Raw genomic sequence first — 24,440 nt, forward strand, 5'->3', positions numbered from 1 at the left:
ACAAACTCAGTCATTGGGCACAAAATCACCCGACGCCAACCTTCCAGAATCATCGGCCTCCGACGAATCCTCGACCAGGACAATGTCCAAAGGCGCTGAAGGACCCAACCAGGCCTCAAGGGCCTCCAACTTGGCTCTCCACATTGTAATTGACTGCGCCAAGAAGGCGCGCAATCCCTCAGCCACAGCAATATGATATCTAATCTTGGATGTGACACCACGGGCAACGGACGGCGACAGGCATGAAAGCTTGGGGGAAGGGGCGGCAGTAGAGGTCAGGCGAGTAGAGCGACTGGAGTGAGAGGGGACAGAAAGGTGCTGGGTAGTAGTCGGAAGGCATTTGACTGGCTTCCTACTCTGAATGGCTGCACAAGGATGAGCTCAATTACCATGATCACCAAATAACCACTCACCTTTTGACTGTGTGATGCTCTCACCAGCCGGCCGCTCAGGGACCAGTACCTCCACCTTGTGCTTCTTTATCGGCCGCTCATTCTCCACCGACTTTGCCCCCAACTTTGCCTTTGCCTAGGCTTTCCCCTTCTCCTTCGATGTCCACCCAGGCTGGAAGCTACACCCCTTGCGATCGTCAGCGCACTTGAGGCATGAGACCTGGCCTGGTCGGGTATAGCACTGAGGGGCAACTGTGGCAAACTCGGTCGTGCACCAATGGCAAGCGTACTTAGCCTGGAAAAGAAAGAGTCAGCAAGCAACAGAGGCAGCAAGAGGGAGGGGACTTACAAGAACGTCACCTGGCAACAGGCCTGGAGGATCCTGAAGCAGCTTCCTGGCTCCGTTCCGCTTTACAGGGGACCAAACAGTTGACATTTGGCCCATTCCAAGACAAAGTGGGAGGACCACCTGACCTTTGGTTGGTGTTCGCTGCCAAGCGAACTCAACGATAACGGTGCTGGCGCGCTGCTTTCCCTTCGAATTGGCCGAAGGAGTAGGAAGGTCGAGTCCATGCTCATGCGATCTAGGGCCTTAGTTGCGGAAGCAAGGCCAGCACCAGCAGGGAGCAGGAGAAGGGAAGAGGAAGCGGCAGGAGCGGGAGTGGGAGAGGAAGAAGGAAGGAAGAGAGGGAGAAGGCTGGCGGACCCTGCCTCCAGCATGGCCAACTGTTGGTTCCCCTCATCCGGATCAACTAACCCACTAAACATGGCCTCCACCAAGGCCTCCCAATGCCGCTGACGATCCTCTTCAGCTGACCGATGGGCAGCAGCAGCCCGCGCCTCTTGTGCTTCACCGGCCTCCCGTTTGGCGGCAGCCACCCATGCAATCACCTCAGCTAAAGCCTGTTTTTCGGTGGCTTGCCGTTGTTGGAGCTCAGCAAAGCGCACCGCACGCTAGGGCAAGATACACGACCCCCAGGAGAGCCAGTCGCCGGTAGCAATGTGGTTGAGGCCACGCTCAGCTTTGGCAACCCAGGCAGCAAGTTTGGGCACTTCTTGTCCTGGCGCGGTGATGCGCTTGCGATGGCTCTGCGTGCGAAAACACAACACAAAACACACCACTAAACACAGGGTAGGCGGGGAGCTGACTTTTACTACAAATATCGAGGGACCCTTGTAAGTTGCGAGACGGGGTGCGATATACGTACTACGAGATGTCGAGATATCTAGCACGGTGATGCAAGGTCACGCGAGAATACTCTCGTGTGAAACGAAGTGGTGGACCGTGAGCCAAGGCGCGAGTGACCGAGGCAACTTCAAGGGCAGCGACGAAGGCCCTGACAATAGCGGCGATGAGGGCGACGAGTGCTAAATCGAGCGAGTGCGATGTCGGTGCGATGCGATATGAGCGAGATCTTCGTGCGAAGTTGAGCTCTAAACAGAGGGGTGTTCGAAACTGGTGTATTGCAGTGTCGTAGGCAGATATTTATAGTAAGTCGAAGTGAGTATAGTAAACGCGAACTCGTAAGGTAAAATAAATCGATATCGCGCCAAGACCGTGACATAGAAAGATAAAGAGAAACCACGCACAGAGGTGCTCGCAGACCGCGAGGTTCTGTCGCGCCGCGGTCGCGAGACAAAGCGATATTTAGTAAAGAGGTGTAGCGGTGAGACGAGGTAAACTCTAGGAAGGTGGAGGGGCCATGGATCACGGGACCTGTACTACCCAATAAGCGCACGCGATAAAGCTCTCTGCGATATCGCGTCGCGGAGCTGCTCGCGGTGAGGTCCGTGCGGTCGATGCTTGCGAGGCGTATGGCGAGAGCTTGGCGAGGTCTTTGCGGGTGCAGCAGGCTCGAGGTCGTCGTGCGATACGCGTGGGGCTGAGTGAGATGATGCGAGACGATGACGGGGGGGGGTGTGAGACAAGACCGCGTCGGCCCGATACCGTAATGCTGAGGTCGTAGTGGGCATCGGAGGGATCGCTCTGGGCGGCGGGGCCACCCGGCGGTCTCTGGGGTATCTCCTGAGGTCAGCATGCTCGTGCTCGTAGAACTGCGAAAACGGGGTCCCGGCGCTTAGAGAGGTGGCGCGCTCATCATCTCCTCCCTACTGAAATCCTGACTGTCCTCAGTCAGTCCCGTGCCATGTGACCTAGTGGCTGAGATGCACGTGTGCTGCAGAAGTCGGCTGTGCTCGGTGGCGTCAAGGTGTGGCGTGGGATCGGCGTGGTGGCGTGGGGATGGTTGGTAAATGATGGTGAGACTGGCCTGAATGGGATGTCGCGGGTCGTGGGAGCGGAGGCGTGACTCGGTGGCGGATGCAGTAAGCGATGTCGGGCAGATGCCAGTGGCGTGGAAAAATACGCTGTGGCTGTCGAGGTAGCCGGTCGGCGCGGGGCCCGAGTTGCCGATGTGGCTGGGACTCGTTCCTGTTTGGTCAGGGTACGCGTCACCCAAGTTCAACGCACCATCTGCTCCCGTCTTCCTAGCGTCCCTTGCTCCCTCCCAATCCGGCCTTTCTCGATCGTACTCTGCTTCCGCGACAAGTCTCTCCCGATGCCATCGTCCCTCGTCGATCTCCTCGTCTCCGCCCTGTCCGACCTTATCGACGTGTCCCCCGAGCATCCCGCCGAGTTGGAGGACTTCATGATCTGGGGTCAAAACTTTGCCCGTACCCTGGTGCGTCCTCTCTTTCCTTTCTTTTTCTCGTGCTGACCCTTCTCTCCTAGGCCAGCCTGGAGGCGATTCCCTCGTTTGCGCCTTCCCCTCAGCTCGCGCTCTGGCTCGATAGCGCCGAGGACACTCTCGAGACCTACGTGACCGATGACTGGTTAGCGTGGGGGGCACGCATCCTGCGGACGCGTGCGACGCGTCGTGACGAGCGCATCCAGGCTGAGGTCGCCGCCGCCGCTACTGCTCAGGCCGAGGTGGCTCGTGTCGCCGAGGCGGAAGCTCGCCGGTTGGCCGATGAAGAGCGCGCTGCGCGCGGAGTTGCTGAAGAGGCGCGTCGGAGGGCTCGTGATCAGGAGATCATGGGCTTGTACGTGCGTGGTTCCATCTCGCGCGAGGAAAGTGAGCGTCGTCTGGCCGAGCCGCTGGAGACGGAGTCGGGACCTAGCGTGGTGAGTGCCAAGGATCGGGTAGTGGGGCGTGATGGCGATGTCGAGATGGCGGCGCCCGTTTTACGGACGGGCGACGCCATTGACTCCTTGCGGGCGTCGACCGCTGCGCTGTCCGTGCGAGGGGAGGGTCCTGTGCCTTCCGGGACTGGGCTCTTCCTTCCCGATGGCGAGGAGGAGGTCGTGGAAGTGGATCGGAAAGGGAAGCGGCGCGAGGTCGTGGATGAAGAGTGGAAGGGCAAGCGTCGCGCTCCTCCTGCGCGGATGTCTGTGAAGTCCCCGGCGCAGCAGAAGGCCGAAGCTGATAGAGAAGCAGAGGAGCGTGCTGCGAAACGTCAGCGAAAGACGGATGGGCGTCCTATCGTCCCTGGTCAGTTGCCTCCCGGCGCGCAGCAGGTGAGCTCCTTCCCCTCTCCTTTCCTCTCCTCCTGTTCCTCAGACTTTCCTAGGCCGAACCTCCCTGCACCTATTGTTCCCACTTCGTCACCCCCTTCGTCTGTTTCCGCGTCCTGGGCGATGCGACGCACTGCCTCAAGTGTCGTCGCGATCGCAAGTCGTGCGACGGGCCCCGTCGATGGACGAAGCTCCTTTCGACCCCTTCGGACACCGTCCCTCTTCCTCTCCCTTCCTCTCCTCCTCCGCCCATCGCTTCTTCCTCTTCCGCCCGCTTCCTTCCCGACGACCTTCGTCGGCCTGCTCGTCGCTTGGCGCGCACGGCGCGCGGTGAACTCCGGACTCGTCGGACGGTAGACCGCGACATCGAAATCCTTCGTTGGCGGATGGCTCGGACCGAGAGCGAGGTCCGCTATTTGTTGTCCGAGCACGAGGCGCGCGGAACTGAGCTCGCCGAGCTGGAGCGCGTTCGCGCGTCGTTGCCGGAGGGGTCGGAGGACGAGGACGAGGATGGCGAGGGTAGCGTGGAGTTGGTGCTCGACTAGCACCTCGGACGCTTTTAGATGTAATATATAAGTTTCGATGCAAAATGTAAAAGTACTTCTTTCTTGGTTTTAGCAATATTTGTGATAAAAATCGGGAAGAAACACTCGAGTAAAGTCTCGCTAGAGTCTAAAGGTTGTTTGGTGAGCGAGAAATGTCGGAGATAGATTAAGACGTATCGCGTGCGGGGTTGAAGTCGTCGTATAATAGGGATCTGTTGTAGATGTCTCGATGGTAAGCGATAACGTTCTAAACTGGAATTTGAGAGAATATAGAATTTAGGGAAAGCCTCAGTAGATCATCACAGGCGTAAAACCCTTCGGTTTTGCGCAAATCCGATAAGGTTCGTTAATGCGACTTTGAAATGAAGAGGAAATGCCGGGTGCGAGAACCGTCGAAGTAACTGTGCGATATTCGCTAGTCCGAGTCTGAAGTGTAAAATAGTCGTAAGCTTTGCTGCGAGATAGATCGGGATGCGAAAAATAGGGTATCATAGCTGGTCCTTCTCCTCCCTACTGAAATCTGGGCTGTCCTCAGTCACATCGCCCCGCGCGAGAAGGGAGGGTGGGTGGGCTCGTTGGTATCGGATACTGTGTCGATATCCCGCTGCGAAGCTTCGTCCTCCGAGTCGTCCATCTCGTCGCCGCGGAGGCCCTCCTCTTCAGGATCCTCGTCCACGGTGGCCTTCATCTCGCGCAGTCGTTGTGCAGAGATGTCGAGGAGTGCGTCGAGGTCGGGTATGTCGAGCTTCTTGCGAGCAAAGTAGGGGATGACGCGGAAGGCCGCGATCGGTCGGTCAAGTACCGAGCCGTCTAATTCTGCGAGAATGTAAGCACCGCCGCGATTCTGAGATATAACGAGAAGGGGTCCCAAGTAGCGAGGTCGCATTTTGCGGTTTAGGGCCTTCTCGATGGCGGTGTTGCGGATGAGGACGAGGTCTCCGAGATCGAAATGAAATGCTCGAATTGTCGCCTGGTGGTCGGTCTCGAATCGGATGGCGGCTTTAACTCGTGCTGCGATGACTGCGGTGCGGAGGCGAGCGAGGTCAGCGCGACGCTTTTGGAGTGCGATTGCTCGGCGGGCGATGAGGTCGGTGGTCGACATTGTCTCGGATGGTGGTGGAAGGAGGTACGTTGCTTCCGCTATATCGAGGGGCAGGAGGGGATGAGTTCCTGTCGCGGCGAAGTATGGTGAGCAACCCATGCGACGTCGGACAGTGATGCGATCGGCCCAGAAAACAAACGGTGCCGCTCTATTCCACTTCGACTGATCCCCATCGACCGCCTTGAAGAGAGCTTGTCGGACATCGAAATGCGGCCTTTCGACAATGCCGTTGGCGCGAGAATTGTACCCCAATATTCGAATGTGCGAAATGTGATACTTCTTGGCGAGATGGGTGAGAGCTTTGACGAAGGCTGGCCCGTTATCGGAAACGATCTCGACGAGGGTGCCCCAGCGACAGAGAATATCCTCGAAGATCCAGTCGGCGAGGGCGGCGCTGGTCTCGTTGCGGAACTCGGGATAGTGCGATATCGAGCATCGACCTTGAACGAGGTATCGGAAGCCTCCTGCCGTCGGCATGTGCATCGTGTCCATATACATTTTCGCGAAGAGAGGCGCCGGCGATGCGACGACTGGAGGGATCAAGACGTTGCGTGTTTGTCGAATCTGGCAGAGATGACATGAGCGAATGAATCAAGCGATGTCTTGCCTCATAAGCGGCCACCAGAATCTTTCCGCGATGAGGACGCGAGTGGCGAAGAAGCCCTTGTGCGCGACGTCGTCGTGGGCCGAGGCGAGAATGGAAACACGGTGGTCGGGCGGCGCGACGAGCTTATGTCGGCCTTGAGCATCTTTCTTCCATAGCTTGTCCGAGGCGAGGAAGAATTCAGCGCAGTATCGGAGGAATGTTGTGTACTCAGCGTCGGATAGACCGCTCGGGCGTGTGAGGTCGGAATGCCATTTCCTAACTGCTACGATCCGGTCGTCCGCTGATATCGCTGTGCTGGTGCGAGGAATGTCGGAGTAGTTGAGAGGTGGAGGGATGTTATCGTCGATGTCGGTGATGGTGTTCGCAAGAATGGTGAGGCACTGGCGCGCTGATGGCGGTGGTTGAGGGTTGTTTATTTGGTGCATAAAGCTGTAGAGGTTGTCGATCCAGTCTTCGAAGTCGTCGTCAGCCTCGGGATGGTCGCCTGGCTGCGGCGGTCGACGCGAGAGACCATCGGGCCCATGCGAGGCGCCGGGAACGTGGACGAGGGTAAAATGGAATGTGAGGATGGCGATGATCCAGCGATTAATGCTCGCGCTTGGTTCGAGATCTGGATTCGTTAGCATTCCTTTTATATATCTCGCGTCCACCTCGATGACCAAGTTACGGATCCCGATGAGGTACATCTTGAGAGCTCGGAGAGCGCGAAACAGGCCGTAGAGCTCTAGTTTTGGCTGCGAGAATCTTGACTCGCGGTCGTTCAGGGTGATGGAGCCAAATCTGGCGTAGTACCGGATTCGCGGATTGTCAAGGTCGCACTGGCAGAGGTGGAATCCGACCGCGAGGTGCGAGGTGTCGACTGCGAGGATGACATTGGCTGGTGAGGAATAGTCGATCGGTCGGAGGGCGGGCGAGGAAAGGAGTGCTGATTTGAGATCGTCTTGCGCCGCGATCTGTTCAGGTCCGAAGATAAAAGGGAAGTCTTTTCGAGTGAGCATTGTTAAAGGGTGTGCTCGATGGGCAAAGTTACGAATGAAGATGCGGACGACGCCGATCGTTCCAAGGAATGCCCGTACTTCTGAGAGATCGCGGCAAGGTCCCCAGTTGACTATCTTCTCAACTCGAGATTCCTCGGGAAGTCGGCCCTCGTAGGTGCAGCGGTGCCCGACGACGATGATCTCGGGCGCGCATAGCGTCGCCTTATGCCCTGAAAATGTCCCGCCGCAGTATTTCATGCGCTGGACGACTCGATTGACGCCTTGGAAGTGTTCCCAAACAAATCGCCTAATGCCAGGATTGTCGGGGTGCGTCTCGTAACCGCCGTCAGGTGTCTCGTATCGCGTGGCTGGACCTCGGAGGGGAACGTCGTCGATGAAGGGTATTGTTGTGTCGGGAATCTCGGGCTGCAAGATGTGAGTAACATCGTCATGGAAAATAGGCACCGAGTTTGTCCATCCCATCGGAAGGGTGACGAGGCGATGTGCTCCGAACGGGGTCTGGAATGTCGTGTAATCGCGTGATTTCTCGTCGAGACCTCGTTCGTCGTACCCGATGTAGAGATCGAGAATCCCTCCGCAAGCGCGACCTGCAAACTGCTCAGCGATTTGATCGGTATACGGAGGCACACCTGAGTGCTGTATGGTGACCGCGTTGAGCGGTTCGAGGCTGTGGACGATACGGAGTTTGGTCCCGGTCGCGGTGCTGTTGGTCTTCTTCACCACCGTGAACCAACGAGATCGGTACGAGGAGTTTGAGGGCTCGTAAACGCCGGCCGCGATCTTGGTTTTGATTAACCGGCAGACCTCATCGTAGATTCCTGGCGGGATTGGCATATTGCGCTGGACCCACGGTTTGTGCTCGATAACAGGCATGCTAACTGGGGGAAAGAAATCCTCGCGGAAACGTCCGCGTTCTGAGTCGTCCCAGGCAAACCCGAGATGTTGAAGACACATGAAGTGGTGCATAAGCTCGCGCTCTGCCGGCCAGAGGAAGTCGGAGGAGTGTACTTGGTTGATCAGGTCGCGTCGTTCGGAGGTATATCGTCCAGTCGGTTTGAATGGAGGGGGGTTGGGCGTGAGGGTTGGTAGGTCTGCAAGGGGGTCGCCTCGAATGTTGCGGACGATGCGAAATTTGTCGGGAAGGTCGGCTAGTACCGGGCGGACTTTTAAAGCGACAGGCTTGTATTTTCTTTTGGCCGCAAAAATCGCGACTGGGCTAGAGAGATTCAGTGGTGACGTCGAGCGAGGCAAAATGGGAACCGAGCGGCGAGAAGCAATACGAGATAGAGATGTAGACGGGGGCGGGAGAGAAGTGGGGGACGGAATAGAACCGGGAGACGTAGCGCGGAGAGACTTGTAGAGGAGAGATGGAGAGATGTTTTTGAGGGCTTCGTGCCGCGGATCGCAGGCTAAGAGATAGGCGAGACTAATATCGAGGAGACAAGGTGAGCGCGAGAATGGAGAAATGGCTTCGATATGAAAGGAGTTCTGGGTATATGGGTCTTCAGCAATAACCAACGCGGCCTCTCCTTGATCGTCGATCAATTCCTCGAGTCCCGAAAACCCGAGTTGTCGCGGTAGAGAATTCTCGGTGGGCCTCGTCGAACCGTTGGGATCGTTGCCTTCCGTCCGGTGTTCGGGTCGCTTATTGTGATCGTCTGATCTTCATTGGCGAAATTCTTGACGACGCTCTCGGTGAGAATGTCGAAAGGTCGACCGAGGAGTACATCGTAGGCGGGGTTGCGAATGATGTGTACCTGGAGGTAAAGAGTGATATCGCCTATTAAGAAGGGGACGTTACGCGCGAGACCGAGGGATTTGTCGATCTCTCCGTTAGCCGACTGCATATTGAGGACGACCTCTGGATCATAGATGAGGGCGAGCTCGTTGCAGATACCATCCGACATTGCTATGACTTGTGAGCCTGGGTCGATGACGCACTCGACAAGTTGCTGGTGGTCGACGAGGGGTATGATCGATCTTAAAGCAGAAGATTCTTTAGCGATGACGAGCGGTTGGGGAATCTGACCGGGTGAGAGTGAGCTGAGATATTGTTCGTAACAATCGGGCACCACGAGAGATCCCGGCGGAGGTGTCTCTGGTTGGTGGATTATGTGCGCGAAGGAGGAGACTGTCGATGTCGGTGGGTCGAGGTCGTCGATTGCGTAGGGAAGTTCCGCGTCTTGGTATAACGTCCTGACTTGATTCGGGTCTTTGGGAGGTGTCCTCCTTGCCGATGTTGCCTCGCGAACTTGAGATCTTACCTCCGGGGCGAGCGAGAGGAGTTCGCGCTGAGTAAGCGTCACTTGTGTCGACATTGCCCGGTTATAGACCTCGGAGGCGACTTTCTCATCATAGATGGGTACCGTCGTCTTGTATGCCGGACCGTCTTTCTTGAATGCGGAACCATTGGGTAGTGCCCCGATGTTGCGATCGCGAGGCGGCGCGTAGGTGGCGTCGGGGGCGTTGGCGAATGGGTGTACTGGAGGTTCTGCCGGCGCCGGTGCGCGAGGTCTTGTCGAGGCTGCGGCTTGGTGGGCTGGCGCTTCTCGAGGTACCGCCGGGGTAGGAGACATCGAGTGGCGGTTGTCGACCTCGGGCGTATCTTCCCGACTGTCGCGGTCGACCTGGGCCTGGGCTCGCGTCCTGACGCCTCCTCGGGTGCGTAGCGCGAAAAGCTCGTGTTCAAGGCTTTGAATCCTCTCGACGTCCGTTAACTGGTACATGGCAGTTGCGTCGAGGAGCGAGGGAGAATTGTGTCAGGAGGCGATGCTGACCGATGGTGCTGGTGGGGCGTTGACGGTGAACATCATCGAGCCGGTGGCGATCTGGCCGGGGTTGCGACGGTGCCATTCATCGACGCGATCCTTGAGGTTGTTACCCGGAATTTCTCGCGGTACGAATGCGCCTGTCGATAATACGATCCTTCCTTCCGTGTTCTTCTTGCACTTCCCAACCCTGATATATTCAGCAACCTCACCGCATTCACGTACAAAATGATCGGGTCCTCCACAAAACATGCAGCGGTCCGAGCTACTGGGATCGCGACGCGCGCGTGGTGGCTGTGACATTGTCGAGACTTGTGCGGGCTGGTTTGCGAGTGCTTTGACGAAGGTTTCAGCGATGCGTTCGAACATGGTGGCGAGGTCCTCGGTTTTTATCGATGGTTCGGTCTTCGTTCCGCGAGTCGCGCGAGAACTGTCGGAGGAGGCCAGTTGAAATGTCGACGAGGTGCCATGTAAGATAAATCTCGCGGCGTCGTGAATGTCTTGTAACTGGTACGGGTCGTCGGGAAAGTGATCTGGGAACTTGAGCTGGAGGCGTTGCGAGATGCGGCCCCATAATTCGGGCTGAAATCCGCGGGTAAAGGCGCGACCTTGTTCGGCGGTGGAGATGCGATCCTTGCTGAGGAGGAAAGAGGTGATCGCGAGGAACTGGCGGTAGTACTCGCCTAGATCGCTGAGCGATAAAATCCCTATCCTGCTACTTTCTCCGACCAACTTGTCCATATCCGCCACTGACCATTTCCTCTCTTCTTCTGATCCTGGGTAGAGGCGATAAACTGCCTTGCAAAAATCTTCGTAGGACATTGCGGCGTTGGTGTACTCGGCCAGGGTTTCCCAGAGCTCGCAGGTGTCGACATCGAGGAATCGGCAGGCGTGTTTTTTGCGTTCTGTAGTGTCGACGACCGTAGATCGATTGAAGTGGAATTCGAGGTCCGAGAAGTATCGCCGGAGTTCCCGAGGTTGGCGAGGGTCGAAAGTGGGTGCGGTTCTATCGCCGCGGGCTGGCATGGAAGGGGTAGTCATAGCGCTAATGTGAGGCGGGTGTGAAGAGGTTACGAGTGGACGTGGGATTGTGAGTGGAGTAGAAGTGGGCGCGGGAAAAGTCGGGGTGGAGTTCTCGGGAGTGTGACTAAGCAATGAAGATATCGAGTGATGGCGGGATAAGATCGGGGATGGCGGAGTGGATTCTAGCTGGGCCAGATCGAGCGATGGGGAGATGGGTGTAAGTTGAGTACGATTTGGGGATGAAGGAGGTGTTAGGAAGAATGAAGTTTCGAGTGGGGGTGAAGGCGATAAAGGAGTCGGCGAGTTATCTGAGTCAAGAAGATGATGGTGGGAGAGGTGGTAAGGCACGATGTCAGTGTCCGTGAATAGGCTGAGATCGGCGTCGAGTCCGAGGTTACTGAAGCTGGCGATAAGTTCTTGGATCTCGTTGCGTTCGGCGGTGGGTCGGGAAGATCGTCGGAGGTCCCTCGGTGGAATTTTGAAAGTCAACCCCTCGCGGTGGGCTCCAAAATGATGCGCTTGCGATGGCTCTGCGTGCGAAAACACAACACAAAACACACCACTAAACACAGGGTAGGCGGGGAGCTGACTTTTACTACAAATATCGAGGGACCCTTGTAAGTTGCGAGACGGGGCGCGATATACGTACTACGAGATGTCGAGATATCTAGTACGGTGATGCAAGGTCACGCGAGAATACTCTCGTGTGAAACGAAGTGGTGGACCGTGAGCCAAGGCGCGAGTGACCGAGGCAACTTCAAGGGCAGCGACGAAGGCCCTGACAATAGCAGCGATGAGGGCGACGAGTGCTAAATCGAGCGAGTGCGATGTCGGTGCGATGCGATATGAGCGAGATCTTCGTGCGAAGTTGAGCTCTAAACAGAGGGGTGTTCGAAACTGGTGTATTGCAGTGTCGTAGGCAGATATTTATAGTAAGTCGAAGTGAGTATAGTAAACGCGAACTCGTAAGGTAAAATAAATCGATATCGCGCCAAGACCGTGACATAGAAAGATAAAGAGAAACCACGCGCAGAGGTGCTCGCAGACCGCGAGGTTCTGTCGCGCCGCGGTCGCGAGACAAAGCGATATTTAGTAAAGAGGTGTAGCGGTGAGACGAGGTAAACTCTAGGAAGGTGGAGGGGCCATGGATCACGGGACCTGTACTACCCAATAAGCGCACGCGATAAAGCTCTCTGCGATATCGCGTCGCGGAGCTGCTCGCGGTGAGGTCCGTGCGGTCGATGCTTGCGAGGCGTATGGCGAGAGCTTGGCGAGGTCTTTGCGGGTGCAGCAGGCTCGAGGTCGTCGTGCGATACGCGTGGGGCTGAGTGAGATGATGCGAGACGATGACGGGGGGGGGTGTGAGACAAGACCGCGTCGGCCCGATACCGTAATGCTGAGGTCGTAGTGGGCATTGGAGGGATCGCTCTAGGCGGCGGGGCCACCCGGTGGTCTCTGGGGTATCTCCTGAGGTCAGCATGCTCGTGCTCGTAGAACTGCGAAAACGGGGTCCCGGCGCTTAGAGAGGTGGCGCGCTCATCAGCGGAACAATCAAACACAGCCTACTAAAACAATCAGAGGCAGATTTGAAGAAAGAAAGAGGACTCACCACTTGCTTGGCAAACCCCTGTGCCCAGGCCTCGTAATCTTCACACTCAGTGGCGCTGTCAGGAAGGGCGAGCATGTACTCCCCGAGCTTGTCTTTGAGGACAGAGAGGATGGAAGACATGGTGAGAAGGCCAAAAGGAGTTGGACAAGGAGACAAAGTGACAGAAAGAGGGCGATGAGGGACTTAGTCGCTGGAGAATCAACGATCATCAGGTGATTGTGGTCACCTGACTAAGCCACGCGCCACTACGCTCGGCAGAAACTGCGATATGTGTCACCGCTCTTTGCCGACACGCTCTCATGCCAGCGTCTAGTTGGGGCACTCTAGGCTTCAGCCACTCCCTCACCTAATCAGTTGCCATGCCACAGGACTTTGCCGACTCAGCCCCGGTCTCTCTTGCGTGCCGACCTGGTCCGTTCTACAACATCTCCTTGCTGATTATTCACCTGTGCCACATCTCTCCCACGCACCCACTCTTTTCCACGCCACTGCTCATAGCCGATCTTTTTCCCATGAAACTTGCCACACCACTCCATTTTCCACACCACAGCTATTCTTTCCATGCTATCGCTTGTTACCAACTCTTTCCCACATCCACGCCACCACATTTTCCACACCACTTTTTTTCCACTCCAACTCATAGCCGCCGACCACTGACTGAGGACAGTCAGGATTTCAGTAAGGAGGAGATGATGAGCATGCACCCATGCTAGGGCCCGAGGGAGGTATTCGGGAAGCTTTGGGGAGATACCGAACAGCGCTCAACAAGTACCAAAGACGCCAACTTTTACCAAACACGGTTGGTCCCTGCCTGACCAACGACAAGCCACTAAAGGACGTTTGGCAGCACTTGGGTCAGTTCGCCCACACTTCACGTACTTACCATGACCACACAGGAGTGTTACGATAGGTGTTTACAAGATCAGAGCCAGTATTCCATATTGGCCGATGTCCTCCATGAGTTGGTCGGTCCTTATTGCTTATCTTCCCGACTTCCACATGGTCGGTCAAATGCGATCTTGCACCATTACTTGGCTACCCTGGTCATACGATACCTCTTCTTGATTTTTCATTGGTTCTCCAACGCCTGTTCCTGCTACCTATGCTTGGGCGACGGATCCCGAATGTTCGGGATTTTGCCATCGCTGATTAACTTTTACCTTGTCACCTTCGGAACCCATATGGACATCTCACCTACCTTCTTATCTTCTCTGATTGCTAAGGCTTGGCGCCCATTTTGACATCTACTCTCATTTCTTGTTTAATATTTTACTTAGGGGCTCTGTTTACTATAAAAACCTACATACAACTCTGGAATAAACCAGCTTTCGCACCCCACAGTTCAGAGCTCATTTGCACTCTACTCAACCATCGAAATTGTCTTCATCGACTCCCAAAAAGTTGTCATCTTCATCGTTCAGCCTTGTTTGCGTTTGTACTCGTCTCTTCACTCGTACCCCTCGTCCTCCCTCGTATATTGTCAGAGTCCTGTGTGGCTCTTAAAGCACGTAGTTGTCAGTTGCGACACTACCTTCTCGTTACCGACCGCATCGCCGACACGACCAACCGAACATTTGGTTGGTGTTTGGTGCAGTCCCAAAACTGTTCGGGTGCTATAATCTCACACTCCTTGCTGCTTCTCAAGTGCACCATCTATTTCTAAAGTCCTCACTAGTGATTCCTTGTATATTAGATACTAGCTCTAGCACCCCTGCATTGGAGGTTGTTTTGGTGTTATGCTTGGCACTTAGAGCCACCTCTAGCATATCAGCATACAACAAGGTACAGATAATAACCTTGGTCATCCACTCCCAATGGATCACCTATCGTTGGTCGAGTATTATGAGCCTTATTGCAGTGGGCATGGAATGCCGCCTTACAAACTACTCACACACCAGGCATAGAACTCCTAGTCTTTCCTGGCCAGAAGGAGACAAACAGAGAAGCACAAGAGTAGTCGTTATTGAGAGAGACGACTTAGAGAATACCTACAGATACATATACAGTATTCTCACGCCCTACTTCCTAAAGTAGTATAAAAGGCCCATAGAATAGGCTGACGATCTTCAGTCTATTCTCCTCATTATACTGCAGTCTTCCTACTGCAGCCTTCATTCACTGTAGTTTCCCTACTACAGTATCCTCGTTCTACTGCAGTCCTCCTACTACAGTCTCTGCACTACATCTCTGGCTCCTGTGCTGCACATACAGTCGAGACCATTGTTCCACCCTTCCTCTACAAGCAACCTAGGGAAGAACCTCCTACTCTTGGGGTTACCAAACGAGCAGTTTGTAACAGGGCACAGGAGAGTGACGAGATTACCAGGTAAAGAATTTCTTCCTGAGAACATACAGCCAACCTTCAAGAGTGGTTGCAAATCCATTATGGTATGGGGGTATATTGCACAAGATGTGAAAGGTCTGCTGATCAAGCTAGAATTCCCGCCTGCAACTATGAGTGAGAAGGGCCAAAGACGAGGTAGAGGCTTGGGTGCAAAAGAGTATGTTGCACAGGTTCTTGAAGAGCCTCTAAAGGATTTTTTTCGACAGCACGGAGCAGCAGCAGATACATCTCATGCTTGTTATCAAAGATGGAGCACCAGCCCACACAAGCTGCCTCACAAAATCTGCTCAGTTGAAACTGGGCATCACACCCCTAACACATCCTCCATCTTCACCTGATCTTAACCCTATTGAGCCATTATGGCTGCTGCTCAAAAACCATGTTGCTGATACCCCAGGTGCCAGTAATTCTCTTGAGAACCTATGGTTAGCAGCACAGCATGCATGGGAAGAAATTACAGAGGAGGAGATTCAGGGACATACTGGGAAGATGTCAGAGAGAGTTACACAAGTTCAGGCAGCAAAAGGCTGGCATACAAGATTCTAACTACTGTATTGTATAAAAGACATTCCTAGCTCTTTATAAAGACTATCAAATTGTCGATCCATTCACAATTGCTCTCAGGAGACAGTCGGAAACTAGGAGACATGTCATGTCACAGTCACCTGTTCAAACACTTTTCGCGGGCACGAGTACAGGCCGTTTTAGCTACTATACGGACTCCTGATGGCCCTTCAAAGTAATTGGATTTGGAGGATTCCAATGTCAACACAATTGGATGGGGAAAGAATCAACTCACCTGATGAAAACCCCTATTATACCAAGAAGGCACACGACGTTCCATGCTCAAGCAGGCTCAGGCCCTCGTTGAAGGTCGCTCATTGCAGAGTCGCAGATTCAGCTCGGGCTGTATCGACGTGACGGCGTGACCGTTCCTAGATCAACGCGCGGAGTTCCAACTGAACAGCGACTTGTCTCAGACCTTCTCAGCACTCGTCGATGATGATCAACACGCCTTGCAGCGCGTATTGTTCTCTAAAGCTCGGCCCAAGCATCGACAACCTTCTGGTCAAAGCGTACGCATCACTATATTTAAATATCCTCGCCTCCATTTCCTTTCTCTCCCATGTCTCACCATTCGAAATACTCACAATGCAGCCTCCTCGAACAGGTACTGCGTTCCGCGTCCGCCGCCCATCGTCGCTCTTCAAAGAAAGTCTTGGTGGAAGTATCGCAAGGAGGCTTACAAGGCCTATCGTCAAACCATTGCTCAAGGAAGAGCTCATGGATACCCTCCAAGTCGGTCTCTTGATCGAGGATTTCGTCTATCGCATCTGGGGATTCCATCCTGATCGCCTCCAATGGGAGAAGTTCTTTAAGGACCTGCAGCTTGATAAGACACTGGTTGAAGCATATAAGGCTACGTTCCAGCACGCCGAGAGATACCGATATGCTCCCTTTGCGAGGCTCATTGACTCAATCGTGGCCAAGCTCGTTGAGGTGCTGAAGCTGGAGTCGCCTTTGCCCGTTTCGTTCGAGCCGCTTGGATCGACTTACATCCGAAGCGACAGGAGCAACCGGAAACCGGATATGGGAATCATCGGGAAACAAGCAGTGGAAGAGTATCGATTGGCGCAGGACGGCCCTGACAAGCATTCAAAAGCCCAACTTCGATGGGAAATAGTCCCGTGCTTCATGGAATTCAAGAGGTTTCTCCCGATAGACCACGATGCCGTCATTCTGTTTCAACAGGCTCCGGCGGCGATCTCAGAGCCGGTGGCGATTACCCTCAAGCCGGACGACGAGTGCAGACAGGAAGGATTGAAGCGGAAGAATGTCTCGGACGAAGGTCTCCCGCCCGCAAAACGAGTCAACCAGGATCCAAGCATCACCTCTGACAGATCCGATAGATCTGACGGCTCAGTTGATGAGAGCCACTCGACCAGTTCAGTACCAATCGAGGTTCCAAACGCGGGTGCTTCGATCAGCGCCGTCGGGACGGGGACAGAACCCGAAAATTTCGAAACGCACCGGAGCAGATGTGAACTGAATCCTCAAATGACCGAGGACGAACTTCAGGCGGCCAACTATGCGTCCGAATGCCTCGGCGATGGTCGTCGGCGGTATGTGACATCTTTCATGATCACAGACCTCAAAGTGTCTCTATGGTACTACGACCGGATTGGAGTGATCAAGAGCGAAGAGTTCGACCTGGTGGAGAATCCGAGGCTTTTCATTCTCGCCATTGCCGCGGTCACGACGTGCGACATGAAGCATTTTGGGTTCGAGCCCATGATCCACCCGCCTTCTACCATCCCTCCTCCAATGCGCCTAGAACATCCCATCCGACGCGAACCTCCCCGCAACATCAGCGGCTGGGAGATCCATATTGACGAAGGGGTTGACTCGGAGGGCAAAATGGTCCTTGGCATTGTCCGTTTGAAGATCACCGGAGCTCCGATCTACGTCCAAGCAGGGATCGTAGGCCGGGGAACGTCAGTGCTACCTGTATCTGCGTTCGCCGACAGTGGGCTGGCGGCCGTCAAGTCCTCGCAGAAGCTTGTGGTCAAGTTCAGCTGGCCGGCTGCGACGCGTGTTCCCGAGGACGTGCTGATACGACGGATACGGAAGGCGATTGGATCGAAGGAGGCGCGGCATGTGAGTCGGATGCGGATGTCGACGACACTGGAGGGCTTGCGATTGGGCCTGCCTCGGATAGAGGAATCGATTCAGTCACTGCCGGGCGACGTTGAGACTCGGGTTCTCCGCGTTCTGGTGTGCGATCGCTATCAGCACCTGAAGAAATTGACGAAAATCTCAGATTTTCAGTCAGTCTTCATCGATCTTGTCAGAGGTACGCCTTGACGTGTGATTGCGCGCATTGTCTGTGCTTATTTCTCTAATAGCCCATCGCGTTGTTTACAAGAGAGCGGGTATCCTCCACCGTGACCTGAGCATCAACAACGTGATGTTCGGAATGAGATCTGGAAAGCCGTATGGGATCCTCATCGACTGGGACCTCGCAATTGACATGAACCCGAGAGAAGATGACGGAGACGGTCCGTCTTCTCGTTACCGGACAGGGACAGGACCGTTCATGGCCATTGATCTTTTGAAGCCGAAGATGGGACCTCCTCATTATTACCGTCACGACCTCGAGTCGTTCTTCTACATCCTGTTGTGGTCAGCGTGCACTTTTCTTTTCAACGGAGCAGAAGTGAAGAAGCAGCATAAACTCGTGGAACCTTGGTCGGTGGCGGATTGGGGCGATATCCGAGACAAGAAAGCGGCCTTTTTCACCCGAGCCGGCGGTGGTTTTGAAGACTTGGATGACGCCGTTAATGGACCTTTCAAGCCTCTCATTGACTCTTGGATCCGACCTCTAGGACGAATGATTGCAACAGCGCGTTCAACGTCAGAGCTTGCTCAGTTGAACAATAGTCCGTTCGACCCCGAGACCTGGGGTGGCCTCATGACTTACCGAAAATTCTTGGGAACCCTCGGTGTAGACTTCAAGAACGCACCGCACAGTTTGGATACGGATTTGCTGGACTGAAGTCACGTTTATTCATCACATTACCTTTGTAGCTCTATCGAGGATCGCTGATTCATTCTTCGAAGGTTATCTTTTGTATCTATCATGTTATTTGCATTGTTCTTTGTACAGATACACAATGGGCGATGCACTGCTTGAGCAATCGATCATCTGTCGATGATGCGTAGCTCTCAGTCGCTCGACGTCCACGGCAAGGCGCTACGAATTTCGAAGATCATCAAATTCGCAGCAGAACAGGCACCAGACCAACGTTCATACTTCTTACTCTACCGGGACCAGAAGATAAGCATCCATCATCCATGTGTCATATTAGAGAGTTTGTAGAGCTTGTCCGAATAAGAATAGATACGGCAAGGGAGACAATTATGCCGATCGAAGCGATATTGTATGTATGTGGGAAGATGCATGAGAGATACTTGTGCGAATAATAAGAGAAAGGATTAACGTGTGTCAAAATATCCACATCGCGGGTTTTTACTGAGAGGGGCACAATCGGACCTGAACTCAAGTCTCGATGCCCTCGGGAGGATTGCACCCTAGAAGCCAGCGTCAGCGACCCGTCGGCGTCACGTACGAGAGGGATCGAAGCACGTGACTCACACTCGCACGACGTCAGGCACTTGGTGCGGTAGACGAGCCCGTCCTTGCAGCACCGGTGAATGCGCGCCTCCTGTTTCGGCGCGCCCTGCTTCCGCTTCGTCTCCGACGCGCGTAGGCGGGGCGCATACCCGCCCAGGAGACAGAACGCCTCGAGACGCGCGGCGCGCGCGCCGGGCGGCACGCAGCAGCGCGACACAACCATGTCCGCGAGCGCGGTGTGGTACGCGGCGAGGTCTGTCACGGCGCCGCAGCTGAGGTACATGTGCGCAAGGCGCGTGTTCTGCCCGGCGACGAGCGTGCCGTCGGGTGCGAACACGTAGGAGAGCGCGGCGCAGAAGCGCGTGCCGATGTACATCTGATCCAGCGCGAGCGAGACGAGTGCGGCGAGGCCCTCGAGGCCCTCGCTGAGCCTGCCATCTTCGATGGGGACCTCGCAGAGCGTGAGCGTGTGCAGGGAGGCGAAACAGTGCGTGGAGAGGCGGCGGAGGGCGAGATGAAGGTGGATGTCTCCTGGCATCAAGAAGGAGGATAGGCGCAGGCTGCGGAGACGCGGCAGGATGAGAGAGTCGAGGAGCACGACGAGAGAGCTCGGTTTCATCATAGATTGAACGCTCAGATGAAGAAGCTTGGGCAAGACGATCTGTGTGAGGCTGCTGATAACGTACTGGTGGTAGAACGATATCGAGAGAACGGGCAGCTGCAGGCATTGAGATAGCCCGTCCAGGAGAGGGCCGACGTCCGCGACCGACTCTTCGACGGGAGAAAACGCGTCGATGCAGTTCAGATAGAGCCTCGTCAGCCCCCCAAACGGCAACTGCCATCTGTACCCAAGACGGTGCGTGAGGCGCACCGTACGCAGGGCCTTGTTGTTCTGCACTGCGGTCACGAGGCCGTCACGCGGGACTTCGTCGGCGAGGACGCGCGAGAACGAGACGTCGAGGTCTTGCACAACGGGAAGCGCGTCATGCGGCACGGGCGGAAAGACATCGAGATCGTGTGCAACCTCGATGCGCAGCGCGCGGAAGCGCTGCGAGTGCAGGAACAAAATGCCGAGGTACCGCAAGAGGACGTCCGCGCGGGTGTCGGGTGTCGCGAGGACGATGGAGAGCAGCGTAGAGCGCGAGAGCGCGAGCCACGACGCGAGCGCGCCGAAGAAGGCCTCGAGCGCGACTGGGTCGCGCGGGGCGTCCGGGAGTGTGAGAGCAGACCAGAGGCATGGGGTCGAGCGTGCAACGTGGCGCCAGCCGACCTTGGTGAACACGAGCGGCGCGGTGGACGGGTGGACCGCGTGCGACTCGGGGGGAGTACAGTGAAGGAAGATGAGCGAGAGGACCTCGGCGGGGAACGCTTTCGTCTTTCCCATCGTGATCGCACGATGCCGGTGGGCGGTACTCGATCCGCGAGGCTGCGACGCCTGCAGACTTGAATCCAGTAATGGGCAATGCTACGCTCTCCAGTATAGGCTGCGACATGGATGCTTCGGGTATGATGACCTTGGGTTCAGAGAAAACAGCTCTGTATGTTTTGCGCGTTTCTGTAAACATACGGACGTGTGAGCGCGTCGTAAAAATTGCAACAGATGAAGACGCACGGGCGCGTAACACTAGCGACTTCGGTGTTGTCGTTGACGCGTCATGAGCAAGGTTCTGCGGAAGCCCGAGAAACGTGATTCTGAACCAACATTAGCGCAGTCCCGCCGCCGGCCGTCAAAAATGAAGGAAGATGCTCACAGGTTTCCTACATCCCTGGGAGCTCGCAGCTCCAATTCACCAGTTACCCCGCCGCTCACTACCCTCGTGACCCTGACGACCTCTCTTGCACCCGCCCACCAGTTCCGCTTCGCTCCTGTCCCCCCTCCACCGTCTGTCTCTTCTGCCCCACCCAACGCACCGGTATAATTGATCTCAAACACTGCGCCGTTTCTAAGTGCTGCGCGCACGACCTTGTGTTTCATGCGAAAGGGGAGACGGGGGAGGGTGAGAGGAAGGGATAGGATGTGGGCAGTCAGGGAGGAAGGGGCCGTGTGCATCAGGCATGCAAGAGAGAACGTGGTTTCAGTGGTGGGATGCAAAGCTATGATGTCGTATGCTGCGAAGAGAGAGGCGTTGGCATTTGTCTATGGTCGCGTTAATGAAGTTGACGACCACATAGACGAAAGGCTCTGCACGCACGAGCCCGAATCCCTTTTCGCTATCTTCATCCAGAACGGCTGTCAATCGCTTCAGGTATATGATACCCTGGCGTTTTCGCAGCTGTCCGAGCAATGGATCGAGTGCATTAACGAACGCTTTCGGCTCTACTTTTTTGTACACCGTCTGATTGAGCGCGATAACAGTGTATCCTACTATCTATCAGTATCAACGCGAGTTCGAAGTCATGACCTGAATTAGAGACGAACATTGGACAAGCAAATACAGACGCGTCTCAAGGGCTGTGATGTAAAGAGGGATCCGGCAGTGCTGGTCGAGGCAGAGGGCTGCTTTCCCTTTCCTTTCTTCGATTGCACTTGTGCAGTAGATTGTGTTGGTTGTGGAATAGGCACATTCAAGTCAAAGTACATCCTGGACCGAAAGAGTGTGGGCTTTCAGGCGAAGCGCTCATGTGAGAGCGCGGGAATCAGACCTGATGTGGCCAAAACGATGTTCGCAGCCTTCCCCTAGCTTCCTCCGCCCATGCAATCCCTACTGCATTTTCGTCATAATTCATACAAGTAGAATCATTTTGGATTCCGCAAGAAAACGCTTCATTAACCGTCATCAACGGCGTTGCATCAGCCCCCACCCAGAAATTCACAGGGAAAAGGTAAGTAGAGAAAAAAACAAATGTCAAAGGAAGATTAGGTGTCGTCGTTTCACAAGTCTATCACCACCTGACACCGCCCAGACTTTCCCAGACCTTTGCCTTGACGTTGTCCCCGACGTAAGGTCTTCAGACTCGACGCAACAGCCGGATAGCCATCGGATGACGAAACGAGCTCATGACCACGTCCGCATCGATCTTCGAGATGTACGGAGGGTCTGAGGTGGCAATATCAGTACGCGATCGATAAGACGGCAGAATGGCAGGGGAGGTTGATTGCGTGGCATGGATGGCACAAATGCATAAAAGCTACGACTCACCGTCACTTGTTCTTCGCGCTTCTCTCCGTCTTTGTCCTCGTCCTCGTCCTCGCCTTCGTCGTCTTCGCCCCCGCTTTCGTCCCCTTGGCCTTCACCTGCGCCCTCGCCGTTGCCCTTGGCTTCTTCGCTGATTGATCTAGAATCTTGTGCACCTCCCGTCTATGCCTCATCAGCGCGTCTTTTCGGCCGAACGCCTTTTGGCAACCATGCTCCTCGCACTTGAAAGGCCTTGGGCCCTTGATGTCTCCTTGGATGTCTCCAATCTCGGCCTCTCGCCTGGCATGCTTGTCTGTCAGGCAGTGGTTCTTGCGCTCTTTCTCCCGATGGAAGCCTTCTAAGCAGATGTGGCAGTTCCAAGGAGTGGACATGTAAGGTGCCTGCCTTGATCCTCCATTATCGTGTGCGGGGGACGTCGGCTGCGATGGCAGAAGCTCTTGTTTCGACACTGGGACAGTGTCGGGTATTGATCCGTCTTCGGGGAGATCGTCCTCGAAGTCGGTCTTGCTTGATGTGTCAGTGTTGATCTCGAGGGCATCGCCCTCGTGGTCGGCGGGGGCTCCATTATCCCCGCGGGATGCTGTGCTCGAGGAGGCCAATGTGTCCTCTATGGATCTCTTCGCATACTTCGGGGAAGATTCCCCGTCTGTATGGTCATCGACTTCAGTGCGTCTCCTTTTCATGCCTGCCTGTAGTGGAAGGGAGCAACCTGACGCCTTCTCTACTGTTCCAGGCTTTGAGAAATCATCTGCGAGCGTCAATCAAGAGCAAGGTGTGAGTTGGTCATGGAGAAGGATGATTGGAAGGATGAATGGTGTCGTACGATGAGTACGAGTGCTGCAAAGTTGATCGGGTGGCTCACCATCACCTTGCGCAGCAAGAGGTTGAAATTGAAGCACAAAAGGGATCTCGCCCGTGATATCACTTGCTTGAGTAACATTGAATTTGTCCTGGTGTGTTCGAACGGGGGAGGAGAGGCAGTCGGAGTATGACCAGGATGTGAGGCCAAGGAGCTCGTCTAACGAGCAGTCACTTCCATCGTGTCCAAGGCTAAGGTCGTGAGGTTGATTAACAAGGAAGCCGACTACAGAGGATGGTCCCTCCACAGATCTGGCCCAGGACTGGCCGTCGATGGCCTCGATAGCTGCGAGTTGCTTACCGACAAGGTCCGTGGTGGGAAAGCCGGTGTCGACATCAGTGTTTAAGAGGAATGGCATAGCGTTTAATAGTGCTACTGGGGAGTCTTGAAAGCAGGCAAGTGGGTGTGAGAACGTACTGTCCTCCATGTTTGCTGTTGCTTTATAGGCCCACAAGCTCCCGGACAAACAGAAAGGCGGGAGCCCCCAGGTACTCGGCGCTTTGTATCGATCAAGGGACTGGGTTGTTCCGTCCTTGCTTTGTTATGCTTACACGATCAGAGAAGCTACTATGCAACACCCCCTCTGCAGCCGCCCTGTTTCGGTCCGTAGCTCCTACGAAGACCTCAGGCTCCACACCGTGGATCGAACACGCTGCAATGGTGGACCCCTCAGAGGGCGTCTTGCAAGGTCAATTCCATGGGAAGCGGGTTTTCAGGATTCCGATTGATAGCTTCTGGGAATTGGCGTCTTTCTAGCGGAACGGACCCAAATAAAGACATCCGTCAGGTGGAATTTCTTGGACAGTGAGCTGGGAGTTGCACCGCGCTGTGATAAACTCTCAGCCTAGCTTCCATGGCGCATTGTTAGGCGGCGATCGGACATCACAGGAAGCCCTGAGAAGCGGGCTCAGACAAAGAATTTCTGGAGGCGGGCTCGGTCCGTTCCACACATGTGGCAAAGGCGGTCAACAGTCCCACCGTGACGCACAAGTGTGATCGGACCGTGTGAGCGCCGAATGCTGTACGCCTTGTTTTTCTCCCGCCTCTTCCCCTTCTTGGAATGTCGTACGGCATTGCGCGAGGCCTGGCGTTCGTCTACCAGGAAGTATGCTTGGATAATATACTTGATCGCAGACCCTTCTGTTCCATAGAGGTGCATTTCCGTGCAGAAAATTTGAGCGAAAGTTGTTCGACGCCAATGGGCAGGCCTCCTCGCACACGTTCTACACCAGGTGTTCGCACAGCAGTATCAAGACGCCGCGATACTTCCGCGGTGCCTTGCTACCTTTCCTGCTCCCTCGAATCCCGAATCATTCGCTTGACAACCATAGCGACGAAAATGCACGGTCATGAAGCTGGACAGCGTTCATCCGATGGTCGTAGCTGAAGGCGTGCTCGAGCTTTTGA

At 55.0% G+C, this 24,440-nt stretch overlaps 13 protein-coding genes across 13 annotated transcripts; 5 read left to right on the forward strand and 8 right to left on the reverse strand.

Moving 5' to 3' along the window:
• Nucleotides 1-6: 6 nt before the first annotated feature.
• HETIRDRAFT_430835 (uncharacterized protein) lies at nucleotides 7-1,112 on the reverse strand (the record flags this gene model as incomplete). Its single annotated transcript, XM_009554612.1, has 5 exons — nucleotides 7-365; nucleotides 414-528; nucleotides 613-687; nucleotides 742-801; nucleotides 867-1,112. The coding sequence occupies 5 exons, from the start codon at nucleotides 1,110-1,112 to the stop codon at nucleotides 7-9; spliced, it is 855 nt and encodes a 284-aa protein (XP_009552907.1).
• Nucleotides 1,113-2,114: 1,002 nt separating this feature from the next.
• Nucleotides 2,115-2,492, reverse strand: HETIRDRAFT_331419 (uncharacterized protein; the record flags this gene model as incomplete). The annotated part of the gene is made up of 1 exon (XM_009554613.1): nucleotides 2,115-2,492. A coding segment is annotated over one exon (378 nt), but the record flags the coding sequence as incomplete, so codon positions are not given.
• Nucleotides 2,493-2,666: 174 nt separating this feature from the next.
• On the forward strand, nucleotides 2,667-4,451 carry HETIRDRAFT_456092 (uncharacterized protein; the record flags this gene model as incomplete). Its single annotated transcript, XM_009554614.1, has 5 exons — nucleotides 2,667-2,717; nucleotides 2,778-2,836; nucleotides 2,884-3,073; nucleotides 3,124-3,909; nucleotides 3,963-4,451. The coding sequence occupies 5 exons, from the start codon at nucleotides 2,667-2,669 to the stop codon at nucleotides 4,449-4,451; spliced, it is 1,575 nt and encodes a 524-aa protein (XP_009552909.1).
• Nucleotides 4,452-4,986: 535 nt separating this feature from the next.
• Nucleotides 4,987-6,051, reverse strand: HETIRDRAFT_330546 (uncharacterized protein; the record flags this gene model as incomplete). The annotated part of the gene is made up of 1 exon (XM_009554615.1): nucleotides 4,987-6,051. One exon carries the CDS (start codon nucleotides 6,049-6,051, stop codon nucleotides 4,987-4,989), a length of 1,065 nt encoding a protein of 354 aa, XP_009552910.1.
• Nucleotides 6,052-8,133: 2,082 nt separating this feature from the next.
• On the reverse strand, nucleotides 8,134-8,349 carry HETIRDRAFT_244276 (uncharacterized protein; the record flags this gene model as incomplete). Its single annotated transcript, XM_009554616.1, has 1 exon — nucleotides 8,134-8,349. A coding segment is annotated over one exon (216 nt), but the record flags the coding sequence as incomplete, so codon positions are not given.
• A 350-nt stretch (nucleotides 8,350-8,699) lies between these two features.
• HETIRDRAFT_423171 (uncharacterized protein) lies at nucleotides 8,700-10,967 on the reverse strand (the record flags this gene model as incomplete). Its single annotated transcript, XM_009554617.1, has 2 exons — nucleotides 8,700-9,875; nucleotides 9,936-10,967. 2 exons carry the CDS (start codon nucleotides 10,965-10,967, stop codon nucleotides 8,700-8,702), a joined length of 2,208 nt encoding a protein of 735 aa, XP_009552912.1.
• Nucleotides 10,968-12,112: 1,145 nt separating this feature from the next.
• HETIRDRAFT_423172 (uncharacterized protein) lies at nucleotides 12,113-12,678 on the reverse strand (the record flags this gene model as incomplete). Its single annotated transcript, XM_009554618.1, has 2 exons — nucleotides 12,113-12,511; nucleotides 12,559-12,678. The coding sequence occupies 2 exons, from the start codon at nucleotides 12,676-12,678 to the stop codon at nucleotides 12,113-12,115; spliced, it is 519 nt and encodes a 172-aa protein (XP_009552913.1).
• A 571-nt stretch (nucleotides 12,679-13,249) lies between these two features.
• HETIRDRAFT_331258 (uncharacterized protein) lies at nucleotides 13,250-13,468 on the forward strand (the record flags this gene model as incomplete). Its single annotated transcript, XM_009554619.1, has 1 exon — nucleotides 13,250-13,468. A coding segment is annotated over one exon (219 nt), but the record flags the coding sequence as incomplete, so codon positions are not given.
• Nucleotides 13,469-14,874: 1,406 nt separating this feature from the next.
• HETIRDRAFT_56678 (uncharacterized protein) lies at nucleotides 14,875-15,448 on the forward strand (the record flags this gene model as incomplete). Its single annotated transcript, XM_009554210.1, has 2 exons — nucleotides 14,875-15,037; nucleotides 15,156-15,448. Coding segments are annotated over 2 exons (456 nt in total), but the record flags the coding sequence as incomplete, so codon positions are not given.
• A 606-nt stretch (nucleotides 15,449-16,054) lies between these two features.
• On the forward strand, nucleotides 16,055-18,838 carry HETIRDRAFT_461338 (uncharacterized protein; the record flags this gene model as incomplete). The annotated part of the gene is made up of 2 exons (XM_009554620.1): nucleotides 16,055-17,756; nucleotides 17,809-18,838. 2 exons carry the CDS (start codon nucleotides 16,055-16,057, stop codon nucleotides 18,456-18,458), a joined length of 2,352 nt encoding a protein of 783 aa, XP_009552915.1. The 3' UTR covers nucleotides 18,459-18,838.
• Nucleotides 18,615-18,782, forward strand: HETIRDRAFT_423174 (uncharacterized protein; the record flags this gene model as incomplete). Its single annotated transcript, XM_009554621.1, has 1 exon — nucleotides 18,615-18,782. The coding sequence occupies one exon, from the start codon at nucleotides 18,615-18,617 to the stop codon at nucleotides 18,780-18,782; it is 168 nt and encodes a 55-aa protein (XP_009552916.1).
• A 1,698-nt stretch (nucleotides 18,839-20,536) lies between the features above and the next one.
• RNase_P_1 (RNase P subunit P30) lies at nucleotides 20,537-21,373 on the reverse strand (the record flags this gene model as incomplete). The annotated part of the gene is made up of 4 exons (XM_009554185.1): nucleotides 20,537-20,592; nucleotides 20,650-20,729; nucleotides 20,789-21,174; nucleotides 21,230-21,373. Coding segments are annotated over 4 exons (666 nt in total), but the record flags the coding sequence as incomplete, so codon positions are not given.
• Nucleotides 21,374-22,179: 806 nt separating this feature from the next.
• Nucleotides 22,180-22,857, reverse strand: HETIRDRAFT_330657 (uncharacterized protein; the record flags this gene model as incomplete). Its single annotated transcript, XM_009554622.1, has 1 exon — nucleotides 22,180-22,857. The coding sequence occupies one exon, from the start codon at nucleotides 22,855-22,857 to the stop codon at nucleotides 22,180-22,182; it is 678 nt and encodes a 225-aa protein (XP_009552917.1).
• Between the last annotated feature and the right edge of the window lie 1,583 nt (nucleotides 22,858-24,440).

The sequence above is a fragment of the Heterobasidion irregulare genome (assembly GCF_000320585.1).
Source record: "Heterobasidion irregulare TC 32-1 unplaced genomic scaffold scaffold_13, whole genome shotgun sequence".
In the NCBI taxonomy this organism is placed as follows: domain Eukaryota; kingdom Fungi; phylum Basidiomycota; class Agaricomycetes; order Russulales; family Bondarzewiaceae; genus Heterobasidion; species Heterobasidion irregulare.